This window comes from Apteryx rowi, unplaced genomic scaffold, assembly GCF_003343035.1.
Source record: "Apteryx rowi isolate R43461 unplaced genomic scaffold, aptRow1 scaffold_39, whole genome shotgun sequence".
Taxonomy (NCBI): Eukaryota; Metazoa; Chordata; class Aves; order Apterygiformes; family Apterygidae; genus Apteryx; species Apteryx rowi.
This window is the reverse complement of record NW_020450418.1, coordinates 3,724,936-3,740,081: the sequence shown is the minus strand read 5'-3', so window position 1 is coordinate 3,740,081 and position 15,146 is coordinate 3,724,936. Positions and strand designations below refer to the sequence as shown.

Genomic DNA, 15,146 nt, shown 5'->3' with positions numbered 1-15,146 from the left:
GGCGGGGCGGGAAGGGAGCCGCTTGCCGCTACAACAGTCAGTAACGCTGTGTGTGTTTGACAGGTGTGACTGCCGCTCGCAGCTCTCTGTCCGCGCTGCTCTTGTCCCCCCCGCCCCTTATTTGTTTGTGAGGGAGGAAAAATGCCAGGTGTGTTACCAAGTGACAGTAACGGGCTTTCGAGAGGGAGCCCGTCAAAGAAAAACAGGCTTTCCCTGAAGCTTTTCCAAAAAAAGGAAGCGAAAAGAGCACTGGATTTTACAGAGTCACAAGAAAATGAACAAAAGAGTTCAGAATACAGAGGCTCTGAAATGTATGTAAGAGTTTCRTTTTGAATAAGAATTTCTGACTGTGATGTAATCGATGCAAGAAATGGTCCAATAATTCAGAGAGTTCTGTTTAATATAATGGATGAGCGATGGCTGTGCCATCCATTTATGAAGTTACATATTTTTGCTTCAATATATTTTGCAACATGTATTAAATAAACCCTTGACCCAAGTTAATCTAACTGAAATAACTTGTATTTGAGTCCTTTAAGAAAACAAGTGAATAAACTTGTCTCATTATGGATGTTTAGTTGGCAAGAACTTTTTAATAACTTGAGGAAGATACCATTATTACACATTATTAGAAGGTAGTAATTCTGATGAATTACTTAGAATGTAAAAACTTTTTTTCCCCACAAAATTTGTTTTATTGAAAAATGCTGGATTTTAAATGCTATTTCTGCTCCAAGTAAAAGCATTATTTATGCTGCTTACTAACTTTCATTAGGGTGTTTCAAGCCTGTCAACTCATTTCATTGCAGGTAGTGAGAAAGTTCTAATGGGAAAAGAAAAATTGYCTAATCATGGTAAATTACAAGTGCATTGAAGACATTAAGATTTGGTCCTGTTATATAAGTAACAGTGCATTAACACTTATATAATGTGCCAGGTTCATTTCTTAAACTGTTTTTACCCTTTTAGTATGTTTTCAGGCATTTATATGATATGAATCTGGAGCAGGGACAGTAATAGGAAAATATGTGCTAGGCATGTTTTTCTTAGTGTTGCCTTAAAAGCAGACCAAGAACATAGAAAAGCATCCTAAAGAGAAATATTTTTGTTCCTTAAGTCAATCTCCTGATCTTGTTCAAAAAATATGTATTGGAACTAATGGCAGATTTGCCTATTTCTTGTAAACCTGTCTATTTCTGTGAATGTGGCTAGAAAGAAGTGTTTCAGTTGAGGGGTCTGTCTTTGATTCCATAAGGTAGCCATACTGAGACTTTCAGAATTAGTTTAGCACAGTTTTGATCTATGTTTATTAGTCATTAATTTATAAGCTAGCTCTGARATGGTAGATGGCCAGGAGAGAGAAGTACACGTGTACTAGAAGGAGTAATTTTCAAAAATTGTGTCTCATACTATTTTCTCTGTTTAATAGCGATCAGGTTGTTCCTGCAGCACAGCCTCCATCGCTTGTTAGCTGTGAGAAGAAGGACACCATGTTGCCTTTCGTGGGCTTGAACAATCTAGGTAACACTTGTTACCTTAACAGCATACTTCAGGTAAGGTCATGTTCAGGGGCTTTGAAAACATCATTTTGTTTTGATTAAGCACAAGCAGATGAGATTCCTAGTATGACTTTATCTAGAAGATGTCTAGATATTGTATAGAGCTAGTGTAATTACAGTGGGGAAAAAAAAGATGATACTGCAGGAAATACGTGCAGCATAGATTGCTTTGATTGAGTCAGTCAGTTTACATACTCTGGCCACCTCCCTGCCATGAATAACTATGTATCTTTGGGTGCTGTGCAGCAGCCTTGGGAGATGTAAAGCTGGTTTGATCTTAAGTGTGGATGTGTATTTTGAATAACTTCTTACTTTATCAACTATTATCTTGTTTTAAACTGTTGCTTTTAGGTGTTATATTTCTGCCCTGGTTTTAAAACTGGAGTAAAGCATTTATATAATATCATTTCAAAGAAGAAAGAATCTTTGAAGGATGAAGGAGAACAAAAATCAGAAAAGGTAATATTTCTCACTACATGTTCTTTTACTTGCCATTGTGCAAGTGAGGCTATATGCCAGGAGTATAATGTAACTTTAACTATGATTTCTTCTCTCTATACAAGAAGATTTGCAGTATGGCTTTCTGTAGTGCCATTTAACGTAAAGATATTATTGGGCTGTTTTGGACTTGTATTCAAATTTGATGCTGTTCTTCAGAGTTCCTGTAAAGCTTGAAAGCAGAAGTCTTAAGTTTAATAGAAATTCAAAAACATATCTCCCCCCATTTCTCATATTAAGATAATTATGATACTCTTTTAAGTGGATGGAAATTGGGGTTTGGCCAAAGATGGTTGTTTTAGGTTTTTAAAATGAGCAGTTTGCTTGGCTTTTGTATTTGTCTTCTACTGGCAAAAGAGCAATATATTGACTGAGAATCACTTGTTTCCCATAGCAGATAAATTCTGCAAATGTCTGTTAGAAAAGTAGCAAAGTGAGGGCAGGAGAAAAAGTTCAAACTATTGTTATAGACAAAACTTTTTCTTTTTTTTTTTTTAACATTATTTTCTACAGGGAAGTTGTAAAGAAGATCCACTGGCAAGTTATGAATTAATCTGCAGTTTGCACTCGTTGATTCTTTCCGTTGAACAGCTTCAAGCCAGCTTTCTCTTAAATCCAGAAAAATACACAGATGAACTTGCTACTCAGCCACGAAGGCTACTAAATACCCTTAGGTACATATTATGTTAAACACATTGTTTAACACATGTTGAACTTTCACCTAAAGTTTTGAGGTCATTGTAACTGTACAGTACAGCGTTAGAGAGTTATGGGTGGGAGATAGTCTTAAATTTTGGATAACATTTTAGGAAGTAAGTTTTTCTGTGTTTTCGAGGGAAGATTCATGTTTATTTTGTTACCTCTTTGACATAATAAATTTGGAAGTAAATCTTGATTTTGTAAGAACGTAATTTAAATACAGCAGTGGATTTAAAACAGTACTTAACTTGGAGTATGTAAGTATTCTCACTGACCTAAGAAGGATCACTGCTGGGTTGCAACTGAATGGGTTTATATGCTCTTCTGCATCCGGCCATAACTACCTGTGACAGATAGGACTTCTGTCCAGCCCTGGAGAGGATCCTCCCCTGTGTGTTTTTGTTTGTTTGKTTTTTTATTATTATTAAATGCAAACTTCCCTAATATATATCTCAAATCGTGTTGACTAGTTAGCAAAGAATAGCTAGTCTTCATGGTTTTGCTTATTTACTTTTATTTTTAATAGAGAGCTCAACCCTATGTATGAAGGCTATTTGCAGCATGATGCCCAGGAAGTTTTGCAGTGTATCCTAGGTAACATTCAAGAAACATGCCAGATACTGAAGAAGGAAGAATTGAACAAACTGCCTGTGGAAGAGCCTACAGCTAAACTGGAGGAAAAACTTAATCAAAATATTGAGAACAGTGGAACTAGCAGTCCTGCTGAGGAGGAGGATGGTGTACCAAGTAGCCATGCTGGAGAGAGATCCGAAGATAAACTACTGAAAGGAAATGGGAAAAGAAAAAGTGATACTGAGGGTGGCAATGCAAAGAAAAAATCCAAAGTATCGAAAGAGCAAAATGCCGAAGAAAATCAAAGACAAACCAGGTCAAAGAGGAAAGCAACAGGAGAAAAGCTAGAAAATCAAACTGATGCCATTGCCAAGTGTTCCACTGAAAATGAGWGTGCAAAGCCAACACAGAAAAAGTCACGGCTTAGATTAAACTGGTTAAAATCGTCATGCAAACAGCCTAGTATTCTGTCCAAATTTTATAGTCTGGGAAAGTTAACTACAAACTTGGGATCTAAAGACCCAATGAAAGAATATGRTGACTGTGAGCTAGAAGAGTCATCCATAAAGTGTGAAAATGGTAACAATATTAAAGAAGAATATAATGAACCGGCATCTCCTGTGGAAAGCCATAGTGAAAAAGGAACTGAAAAAGAACCAAATAAGGAAGGTTGGTGAACATCTRTATGGTCCTAAATTCAGTAAGATTAGGAAATTACTGTGTGGGAAGTCAGTCTTCAGACTGCATAGCAAAGAGCTCTCTAAATACCAAATAATGTTTTCAGGAATTGAAAAAGATTTTTATCCAAGAGAACTTACTCTATACATGTTTGTATTTTTTTTTTTTTTAATATCTTGAACTGTTTAACTTAGATCTTAAGAGGCATTCTCTAACATTGCAGAATAGTTGTACAATGTGATATAGTCAGAACATTATGAGGTTTATATTCTCGCTAATTTTTGTCATTCTTAGAAATAGCAAGTGAATTCAAGATGTACAGGAAGATTACTGTAAGGTACMAACTGAATGAAACCTGATTGGCTGTGGATTTTTGTCCTAAATTCCTACAAACCAAATATCCTCTTGCCTCCTACTTCCCCAATCCTTCCATATTTTCAATCTTCCCAAGGACTAGGAAAGAAGSAGGATGTACTATATATGCTAATTGGCTGGCAGGTATGCAGGTTAGTGTCAAACAAAACAAGGTAACTGTTGAAGGGAAGGGCTTCACTATGAATTTAGCAGTTACTAATTTGGAACTTTCTTTTTGATCCAACTGCAAATTTTTACAAAACTTTGAAGGCATGCAGAATCTTTGAGATTTCCATTTCTTTAGCAGATTTGACTAAAACTGGCCAACTAGTTCAGAAAGTACTGGAGGAGAAGAGTAAGGATGAACAGAGGCTAAATACAAGTGTGATCGCCTTGCAGGAGATTTAATGCGCTGCCTACTTACTAGTATTGACTGTTAATGACAAAACCCCAAATTTTCCAGAATGTGGCACTGTCATACTCCTAGTATAAAACAAGAACCTAATTTTTAAAACAGAACTTTGAGAGCCAATAGAAAGACTGCTCTCAAAGCAGCTGACATTGTGAACACTGCATATGAGTGCAGTATTTTATTTATTTTTTTATTCCTRTCTTGAATCCTTAAAAGGCCATGTCTGCACACAGTGATTTTTCCATGAAGAATACCCAGTTTTTGTATTACCTTTTGAATAAAACACATCTYGATGAGTAATCTGGCATATACTTTCTCTAGGTACAGAGCTGGCCGTTTTTGAACTAGTGGAGAAACTGTTCCAGGGCCAGTTAGTACTGAGAACGAGATGCTTGGAGTGCGAGTGCTTTACTGAAAGGAGAGAAGACTTTCAGGACATCAGTGTCCCAGTGCAAGAAGACGAACTTTCTAAAACTGAGGAGAGTTCTGAAAGTAAGTAATTATGGAAAAGGGTTGAGATGTGTCTGCTTCAAACAGCCCCTGATGAAAGGCAGTGCCATATTTATTAAGGAACAGTGTTCCTGTTTGTGCTGGTTAAAATTAGAGGCTGTTCTGTTATCTCTTGTCCTGATTAACTTTAGACTTTGGAAACAGAGCACTGATAATGTAGATGGATCCAGACAGTATTAAAGCTGCCTCAGATTTTAGCCCATAGCATAGACTACTTAGTCTTTTATGTGCATGGTTTTCTGCTTATAAATAGATATTTTCCTTGATTTGGGTCTGATGATGGGAAATTCTTATAAACAAAAGAAAAAGCAGAAAAAAATTTGCAATTTTTCTTGAAAAAATAAATCAGAAATCAGGGCTTTTTGTGAATTCACTTTTAAAAAGCTTTCTTTCAGTATTTCTTTAGACTGTCATTACCTTAATGCCAAATATTTTGTTTGTAAATGTTAACTCTGAAATCCTTTGAAATCTTTCACATATATTAGTGATRTATACTTAGTTCATAGCTATTTTCAAAAGTAGATGCAGTAAGCACTGTGACAATTAACACATTTTAAAATTCAGAGTTTTAAACTAATTTTAGTTCCCATGGTCTTAATTTGGAGCAGATTTTACTATTTTGCCTTTCCTGTTTCGCTGAGGGACTTCCGAGGTGGGTGTGTGCGTGGGTGTGTGTAAAACACTACTGATAGTGCAAATGATGTGGTCATTAACAGTTCAAAGCTGTTGGTGAGGATGAAATGAAACAAGTGAAAGGGAGCTTTCTGATAATTTTGGAAGCTTGCCTTGAGTCAAATTCTGGTCTCAAATACATGTATCCAATTTCTAGATATGTCAACAGAATTCATACAGGTACCTCTGAAGGAAATCTTTAGCAAGACTGTATATTTTAAGTAAGATGGAAAAATTTGATTAAAAATCTATTAGCAATACTTTTACCATCTCCCAAAACATTCAAAGATTTGAATAAATTTTCTATTTCATACATATTGAGTACTCTTTACAGTATAATTACTAGTTCTTGAACAYGTCTTAACTGTGTGTGTGTGTGTGTACATGTGCATATTTAATTCTGGTGGGGGTTGCATTGGAAATGTACATAACTATCTGTAAATGTAATGATTCTCTTTTATAGTTTCTCCAGAGCCAAAAACAGAAATGAAGACTCTAAAATGGGCAATTTCACAGTTTGCTTCAGTGGAAAGGATTGTGGGAGAGGATAAATATTTCTGTGAAAACTGTCATCATTACACAGAAGCAGAACGCAGCCTTTTATTTGATAAAATGCCTGAAGTTATAACAATTCATTTGAAGTGCTTTGCTGCTAGTGGCTTAGAGTGAGTATTACAGATACACTATACTACAAAACAGTGTGCTGTTGAAGGAGAAATCTTACCAGAAAAGATGAAAATATTTTATATTTTCAAAAAATGAGAACAGACTTCTAGATTGAATTCAATTTAAATCAGTGGGAAACAGCCCTTAATTTCATAAAGGCTTTTTAATTTTAAAGACAGTGGCTGAAATTATCTTCAGGAAAATATAMTTTCAGGAGGCTTCTTGCAAAAAATTGTTTTACCTGTATTCTCAGCACAGCCTGAAATCCCAATGTTTTGTAAAATTTTGTTTACTTTTAATATCCCCTGTCTGCACACGTTTAGAGGTAGGTTTAAGTACTTTAGCAGAAGTGATGAGCACAAAACTGAATTTCATGGTCAGAGCTAGTAGTATTTCAGTCTCCAGTTGATTGGGAGTATTAAAATTCAGAAAAAAAAATCAGTTGGTAAACATTTTAAAGATCTAACATTACAGGAAAAAATGGATCCATTCCTTTAAAACACAACAGTATCAATGTCATTAATGTTCAGCTGCTTAGCAATGACAGTTTGATGTTATATATTGTAGAATTCCTTATTTTTTGAAAGAGATCGTGAGTTTTTTCCCTAGATTCGTAAGTATGAATAAAGGTATTTCTTTCAAAAAAAAACCCCAACCAACCAAACTTACCTATAACCTCACAGTGCTGTACACAAATAGAACAATGCCATGACARTTTATGCACAGTGTTTTGCAGTAGACTCTATTTGAATCTTAGTGGAAAAATAATGAAAAATGACATTAGGCCTTATCAGGATAAACTTGTTATGCTATAAAATGTTCCCCCACATCYTTTAGAAAATTGTTGCAAAGCTAAYTGCATTTTGAGAGTGACTATACAATTTTAGTAGCATTTGTAGACTTGGCCTGTATTTTCAACTTTTCCTCATATTCACTGAAAATAACTTTTGTATCTGCATTAACTTTGTTGGATGCAGCAAAAGAAAAGAAACTTTGGGTGGTTCAGTATCTCACTAGTTGGCGTCTGTTGAAGAGAGGTAACRCGCTGCTGCAGCCTGTCCTGTACTTTATAACCTCATGTAAATTTAGGATGTTTTGATGATTAGAAGTAGTTCTGAGAATTAACAGAGCTCCTTTGTGATCTACACTAAGTCATTTAGCCACAAACTCATTCRGCCTTATATGCACCAAGTTCCCTGTGCCTTGTATTTAGTCGCCTTTAGACTTTCAAAGCCATCTTGACAGTAGGAAGTCTACTGCATGAGCTCCTCACTGGAATTTAGTTTATGATATATTTTAAAACTATAGGCCCTTTGGCACTGTACAAGTACAAAATATAAGTTGACAGATGATTTGTCATGGGATGCTCTCTGTAAACAAATGCTGATAACTGTAGTCAATATAATTTTTTTTTTTAATAACCCATATTTTCAAGGATTACATTAAGGTATTTTTAAGGGTAGCTTGCTAAGATTTTAAAAAGTGGAATTTTCACTCTGCCTGGTTTTAGTATCTGTTCTGAGGAGTATCTAGCTGTCTGACAAAGTAGAAAGGAAACATCTGCATAATGCCTGCTAACGCTTCTTCACACAAGCATAGGATCATAACATAGATAGTTCTTTGGTCATGACAAGGCAGAGAGAAGCAAGCCAACTAAATCAGGCGTTTTTAAAAAAAAATTGTTATGCTATTACTGAGTAGCCCTTGACGTGAGATGGAATCCTAGTGTTATGGGCTATCCAAAAAAGACAGCCTGAGATGTTCACCTAAGAGGAAACCTGAACATTACGGATTTTCAGTTTGTTCCTACATATGCTCCTGTTTTGTCTCTATGCAGAAGTATTTGCAGCTTGCAGGTTAACCAGACATTTGCCAACTTACTTACCTCTTCTGTCCTGGTAATCTTCAAGTCCTCGATCCAAAATATTCAGACCTATATCCAGGTCAGACTGAACCAGTCTCTTGTACTCTTCCTTATTTGTCCTTTGAATCATGTCATGCATTTTCTGCCAAGTGCTAGCAGCCAGAGATTAAGGAAGTAAGAGTGGAAAAATCAAACATAGTACTGGAGTCAGTGATGAAGCTGAAACTGCTTAAAAGATTGTTTCCCAGTTTTTGGCTTGGGCATTTTATGTCAGGCAAACCCATGTTATTTCTAAACAGCTACACTGGGATTAATAAACACAGCTGCAAATCAAATGGGAAGAGCAAAGAATGGTAAACCAGAACAGTGGCTTACTCCATAGTGTCTGGAGTTACTCTTACTATAGTGTTTTTCGAACTATGAGCTCTGATGGAGCTTCCCCTAGTTGACTTATGTAAACTTGTAATATTTATGGTAAAAATACTAGTCCCCTCATAGATGGGATTGCAATAGTTTGCTCTCTCTAAAAGTAATAACAGACTGTTTTGCTGTCCCTTAAACTAAGAATCTTCATATCACTGTTCTCTTAGCTCCAAGACAAATTATGATACCTTGGTTGCTTCTCACTTGTGCTCTACTGATTTTTCTGACATCTGAGTTTTAAATAATACTATCAAGGACGATGAGAAATGAAGCAGAAAGCAGTGATGCTGTAAATTTTGGCAGTTAATAGAGCTTTACTCCATCTTTGCTGGCTTGCAAAGTGGTTCTTTATAAATAAAGCAGCCAGTGCAAATACATACTTGCCTGGGAATGAGTAATTTTCTTCAGCAAGTATGAGGAAAAAAAAAGCTAGATTCTGTTAGTAGAGATGAGTGCTCAGACTGGAAACTATTAAGAGAGAACGTGTAACTGATAACACCTAATTAAGCATTTCTATAATACAAACTTAACAGGTAGCATTGCTGAGAAAATTAGATTTTTGACTTTTGAAATGAAACAAGGTAAAGGCAGGTGGGTTGGTTTGTTTGTTTTTAAAGATTTACTGAAGGTTTTGAAACACACGTGTTAACTAGTGGAAGTAGTGCTTATGCCACTGGGAATCTTTTTTGTATGGAGTATTGGCATCCTTATGTGTTAGAAGAGCTGCAGTAAAATAGTTTAATTCTTTAAGAGTCTAAAATAATTTGAGGTATTAATTCAGTACAGTGGGTAAAATTCCACTAATGTATGACCACAGCAGATGCAGCTGCAGAAAGCAAGTTTGTTGTGTATGAACTACTGTGCATCAGTCAGAGGAGGCAGAGTATTTGGCATGCAATTTTTCTGTCTTCAGATTCTTATCATTAAGAAGAACAAAAAGCTAATAGGAAAAGATTTCCTCTCTTATTTCCTCCTCTCCAAATCTTTCTGATGCTGGATCTCATTCAGAAGAAAGGTAGAGCCTGTTTTTTAATGTTTTATGTTAATATGATTGTCATAGTGTGCTTGAATGGAACTGGATTTCTGATCTAGGGTATCAGTAAACAGTTTCTCTGTTTCTTGACTCTCTTCTGAATCTCTCTACTGCTGGCTAGTAATAATAGGGATTTTCAGAAGATTTAAATTTTATTGTGTTTCTGATGATATGCTCTTTTCTGTTTCTTTTGGTTTAGTCAAATGTTCATGGTAAGCCTAGGTCTAAAATGAGATTTCAGTTAGACTTGAGTGACTGAGGACATTTGTGTGTGTGTAAATGTATTTGTTTATAAGGGTTTATGGCTATGAACATCAATTTACACATTTAAAAGCACAGCAGAACTGAAACTAAACCCAGAAAAACAAAAATATTCCAATTATGCTTACATTGTTATGCCCTATATACATTTTCCTTGGATTAAAAAATAGTTATATTCCTTTCTTATGAAAAAATAGAAGTTGGATAATAATAGTTAGCTCTTTGGAGCCTAAGTTTTATAGGGTTTGTCCCTGTTCCCCCATTTTCCCAACAACATCCTAATAGATGAGCAAGACTGAAACATCACTGAAGTCTATTAGGACATAAAAAGTACCATTAAATAAAACTCAGGGATTAATTAGACTGGGCTGAAGCAATATGTAAATTATGTAAGATCAGTATCATTCAAAGAAACTAATACACAATAATGTTAAACAGCTGATTAAGTTCCTGCGTTTCTATTTTCTTTTCAGACTTTTTAGATGATTTTTACTGTAGTGAAAGGRTTTAAACTTTTTGCACTGTAAACTTGTGCTATGAACAAAATACAAAATATTTATGGGAATAYTAGATACTTTTCCAAAATAAGTCAGCCAAATAATTGTGTAAAGAAACTGTGCAACATAGGACAGTTAATAGAGAATCCCTAATAATAAGAAAATAATATTAATAACTTAACCATCCTTAGATTACCATCATTTGCAGTGTTGGAAATACACTACAGTGCATTAAGATGATATGAGGAAAAATTACTGTAGCAAAGCCCCAGATTTGAAGGGAAAATAGATTTATATTCCTTTATTTAACAAATTTGTAAAGGTTTTGGAAAAAAACCTGCTCACTCTGTACCTTGGATGTTGAAGAATTTGCAAATGTGTAAAGTAGGAAGTGAAAGTATAACCAATTAAGATAACTCCTTTTTTAGTCACTATTTAAAATTTACTTCAGCTGATACTTCAGAAAAAGGGAGACTGTTAAATAGTTAAAACACGCACCAATTAGGCTGTAATATTGAACAGTATACATACTTGGAAAAAAGTCTTTACTAAAGAGGGAAGCCTGATATGGATACTTACAATAAGCGAGTTGGAAAGTGAGCAACTTGTTATGTTCAGATCTCCTATGCCTTTTTAATAGAAGGAAAAGAATATAGACACAATATACGGCCACTTAAAGCAATATTGTAAGCTAATGTAGCAAGAGGTCTAACTTTATTTTTCTTCTAAAGGTTTGATTGTTATGGTGGACTGTCCAAGATAAACACTCCCTTATTGACGCCTCTCAAGTTGTCACTAGAAGAATGGAGCACAAAACCAACTAATGACACCTACGGATTATTTGCAGTGGTAATGCACAGTGGCATTACAATTAGCAGTGGACATTACACAGCCTCTGTCAAAATTACAGATCTTAATAGCCTAGAGTTAGATAAGGGAAACTTCATCACTGACCAAATGTACGAAATGATTAAACCAGAACCACTGAATGAGGAGGAAGCAAGAACTGTTGCTGAAGACTACGATGATGGTGAAGTCTCTTTTAGAGTCAATGGAAATGCACAGCCTGGTAAAGTTTTGAATAAAAAGAACATGGAAGCTGTTGGACTTCTTGGGGGACAGAAGAGTAAGCCTGACTGTGACCTGTACAATAACAAACCAGCTAATCCTGATAAGTTTCTTAATATAGTCACTGAAAACAGAAATTCTGAGTCTAGCAGCACAAATGGAAATGTGGAATTCAATACAGAACACASTGATCAAAATGGTGTTGCTTTCAGTGGACTAGAAAACAAAGCTTTGTATGTATTACAGAGCCTGAAAGAGTATGAAGGAAAGTGGTTGCTTTTTGATGATTCTGAAGTGAAGGTTACAGAAGAAAAAGACTTTCTGAATTCTCTTTCTCCAACATCATCATCCACATCAACTCCTTACCTGCTGTTTTATAAGAAAATTGTAGAGTGAGACTGTATTTTGAATGTAAATATTAGGGATTTGCATACACTTATTGGTCTGATTTGCATCAAGACTACCTTGAAGAAACAGCTGTTTGTTTTTGAAGCTACTGGATCATAATGTTTCTGGTCTTTTTGTTCTGTGTAAGTGGCTCAACTTAAATTAACAAACCATGTCATAGAACTTTAACTCACATAATAACTTCTATGCTGGATAATAGTGATATTACCTTTTAGGAATACAAATTTGTATAGTTCCTAAATGATGCCTACGATACACAGTAGTGGTTTTAACACAACTCTAGTTCTCAGATATGCCTCTTGTATTATTAGCTTTTTTTTTTTTAATAAAAGTTATTTGTATTCATATTCTGGAGTAAATGTATATTAACTAGCAAATTTCATCCAGAAGTTGTGTATTTTTGTAACTTGAGAAGTAATACTTCATATCTAGTCTTTGGGTAATCTACATGGTTTACTGATGACATTCTCTTTATCCAGTTCTGTAGTGCTCAGTGCAACACAAAGCACAACAAAAGGGTCTTGTAACCTTGTTCCGTGTATTGGAAGGAATTGAACTTAATAGCAATGTTTGAATGGTCTGATTTACATCTTGTTGATTAGGTGTTAAATGGACAAAGTGTAAATAGGTGTGACTAATACTTCCAAACAGGGGGGAGCCTGTAGTGTAATTAAAATATTCTGTACTTCTAAGAGTAAAGCCCTCTAATTTGCATATCTGTTTGGGTGGATTTGGAATTTAGTGGTGATCTTATAACAGTTAACTTGTATTTAGAGTTCACTGAAATGTGGCAAAACGAAAGCATTTGGCTTGATGCTTTGTTAAGAATGTATATATGAAATAAAAATTTTATGATATGCACTGAGTGTCTGAGATGACTAGATCAGACTTTTGTGTTTGGAAAGGAAAAAAGTTGGAAGTGAAGATGGTTGGGCATAGTTACAAAAAGGTGTGGAAGTTACATATCTTAGAGAAATTTAGAGGTGAGAATGATAGAGGAAAGAAAAACCCTTGTTTTTAATATTCTTATACAGTTAAATGGCTGACCAAAAAAAGTAGCATACTCTAATTGGAAAAGATTTGATGGTTAAAGTTAGTTTCTCCCTTCCCTTGCCTCCGAACCTAACATTATTGTAAAAATGAGTGCAGTGTTTGCCATTAAATACTAGAGATTAAAATCCTAAATTATGTATTAGAAATTAAAAATTTAAGGAGCATCCTATAACCTGCAGACAGTGGACAATTAAAATCTTTTAAAATATGGTAATAAAAGGATGAGTTATTTCTCCTGTCATAGCATGGATGGAGTGACTTGAATTGCTGTTAAAGAGACAGTTTAGGAAAGATGCACAGGCTGTGAATATGCCCATTTTCAGGACATATTTTAACTTTTCAAATAAAAATTAACCTATATTTACAGAAAAAAAGCCCTAAAGCTTATACCAAGTTTATTCTACAGTACTCATTTTTTATAGACCATCTTCTACTATAATGCAGTACAAACACTGAGATAACTCAGGAAAAATACCTCTGATATGTTTTCCATGTTGTAGTAGGCCTCTGATTTTGTACAGACCTCACTCTTGCTGTACACTCCAGATCATGATGTATTAATAAAATATGCTTCAGTGTAGAAAGATTGTATTGTCAATAAAAAAAAGTGTAAAAAAGGCTGGACTAAATTTAGAGCTGCTTATAAACTCATGCTGAATGGATGTCTAATCTCTCTTGTAGGGGGAAAAAAAATTCTAGATTTACAAACACAGAGACCCTTTCTTTTGCAAAGCACTGTCAACATAATTTTGTAGTCTAAAACAAGAAATTATCTACCAAAAAATAATTGTACTCTTACCTTCCAAGGATAGCCAAATCAAATTACAGAATGCTATTTTTACTGCTGCCTGCAGTATGGGATTTGCTTAATTTCAGCCTGCAAATAAAAGTTTATTTTTCCAAAGTCAACCCAGGACTTATGTTTTTCATTCAACTGTAGGAACAGGAAATGTTCCATGGAAACAAAATAATGTTATATGCAACAAAATAGTGGTTACAGCATAATCAACAGAAGATGCAGCCATCTTCCTTCCATCATAACGTTACATGACTTTGAGAAACCCTTTCTTTGTAAGTAAGTACTCAAGCACAAAACATGACCAGCTAGAATATTCTGAATGAAAAAAAATGCTCCTCTGCGTAAGTGTGATATTCTGGAGACTCGCTCAATTTAAGTGCGCGCTGCCTTTCCCACATTAGTGATCTGCAACAGTAACTGATGTCCTGTATTACAGGTCTTACGCTTTGCTGCAACTGAAAAGCAAACCTGACTGCCCTGTTCAGCTTTCCACATTAGGGCTCCTCAATTTCATACAACTGTTGGGCTATGCGTACTGAGAAGCTATTCAGATTTACACTGACATGGGGCTCGTCAGTGAAACTAAAGGATGTATGGCAAAGATCTGGATGCAAAGAGACACTTTCATAGCCGAACAAACAGTATATGAGGATTACTGTAAATTGTTTCATTCTTCTATGGCTATTAGGGCTTTTTTTTTTTCTTTTTTTTGTCAATTCTTAAATATTTTGCAAGTCTTAATAAATACAAATCTTTTGCGAACCAAGCCTCCCCCCCCACCCAGCATTCTCCTTGCGAGTGTCTGAGGCTCCTGTACTGCTTTCAAAGCCTTGTTAACGCCTCCGGGCTTTGAAATAGGCCTTTGAAATGGCTCACAGGAAAAAAAAAAAAAAGATTAGGTTAGAGGAGTAGTTTTCCCTTGTACCAGAAGTTCCTTGCCAAGCTTCCTGCGTTATAAATCCTGCTAAAGAACTRGTTCCGTAATAACTGTGTTCACGGGAAGCAGGACTAGCAGTCGGAGAGAAGCGCTGCACTCAGGTTACCGAAGCAGCACCACCGCGCTGGAGCTCATGGAAGGAGAGAGCGCATGAGAGCGCGAAACGCTGCGGTGCAGCGCTC

General features: G+C 35.5%; 1 protein-coding gene across 1 annotated transcript in view; it reads left to right on the top strand.

The window, feature by feature from the left end:
- Positions 1-14,117, top strand: part of USP1 (ubiquitin specific peptidase 1) — a 14,581-nt gene extending 464 nt beyond the window's left edge. The window contains exons 2-9 of the mRNA XM_026074509.1: positions 64-311; positions 1,430-1,553; positions 1,911-2,018; positions 2,571-2,731; positions 3,283-3,998; positions 5,095-5,265; positions 6,419-6,620; positions 11,431-14,117. Of these exons, the coding sequence (XP_025930294.1) occupies positions 142-311; positions 1,430-1,553; positions 1,911-2,018; positions 2,571-2,731; positions 3,283-3,998; positions 5,095-5,265; positions 6,419-6,620; positions 11,431-12,163 (2,385 nt within the window). The 5' untranslated portion in view covers positions 64-141 and the 3' untranslated portion in view covers positions 12,164-14,117. The remainder of the gene's footprint in view (positions 1-63; positions 312-1,429; positions 1,554-1,910; positions 2,019-2,570; positions 2,732-3,282; positions 3,999-5,094; positions 5,266-6,418; positions 6,621-11,430) is intronic.
- The last annotated feature ends 1,029 nt before the right edge of the window (positions 14,118-15,146 follow it).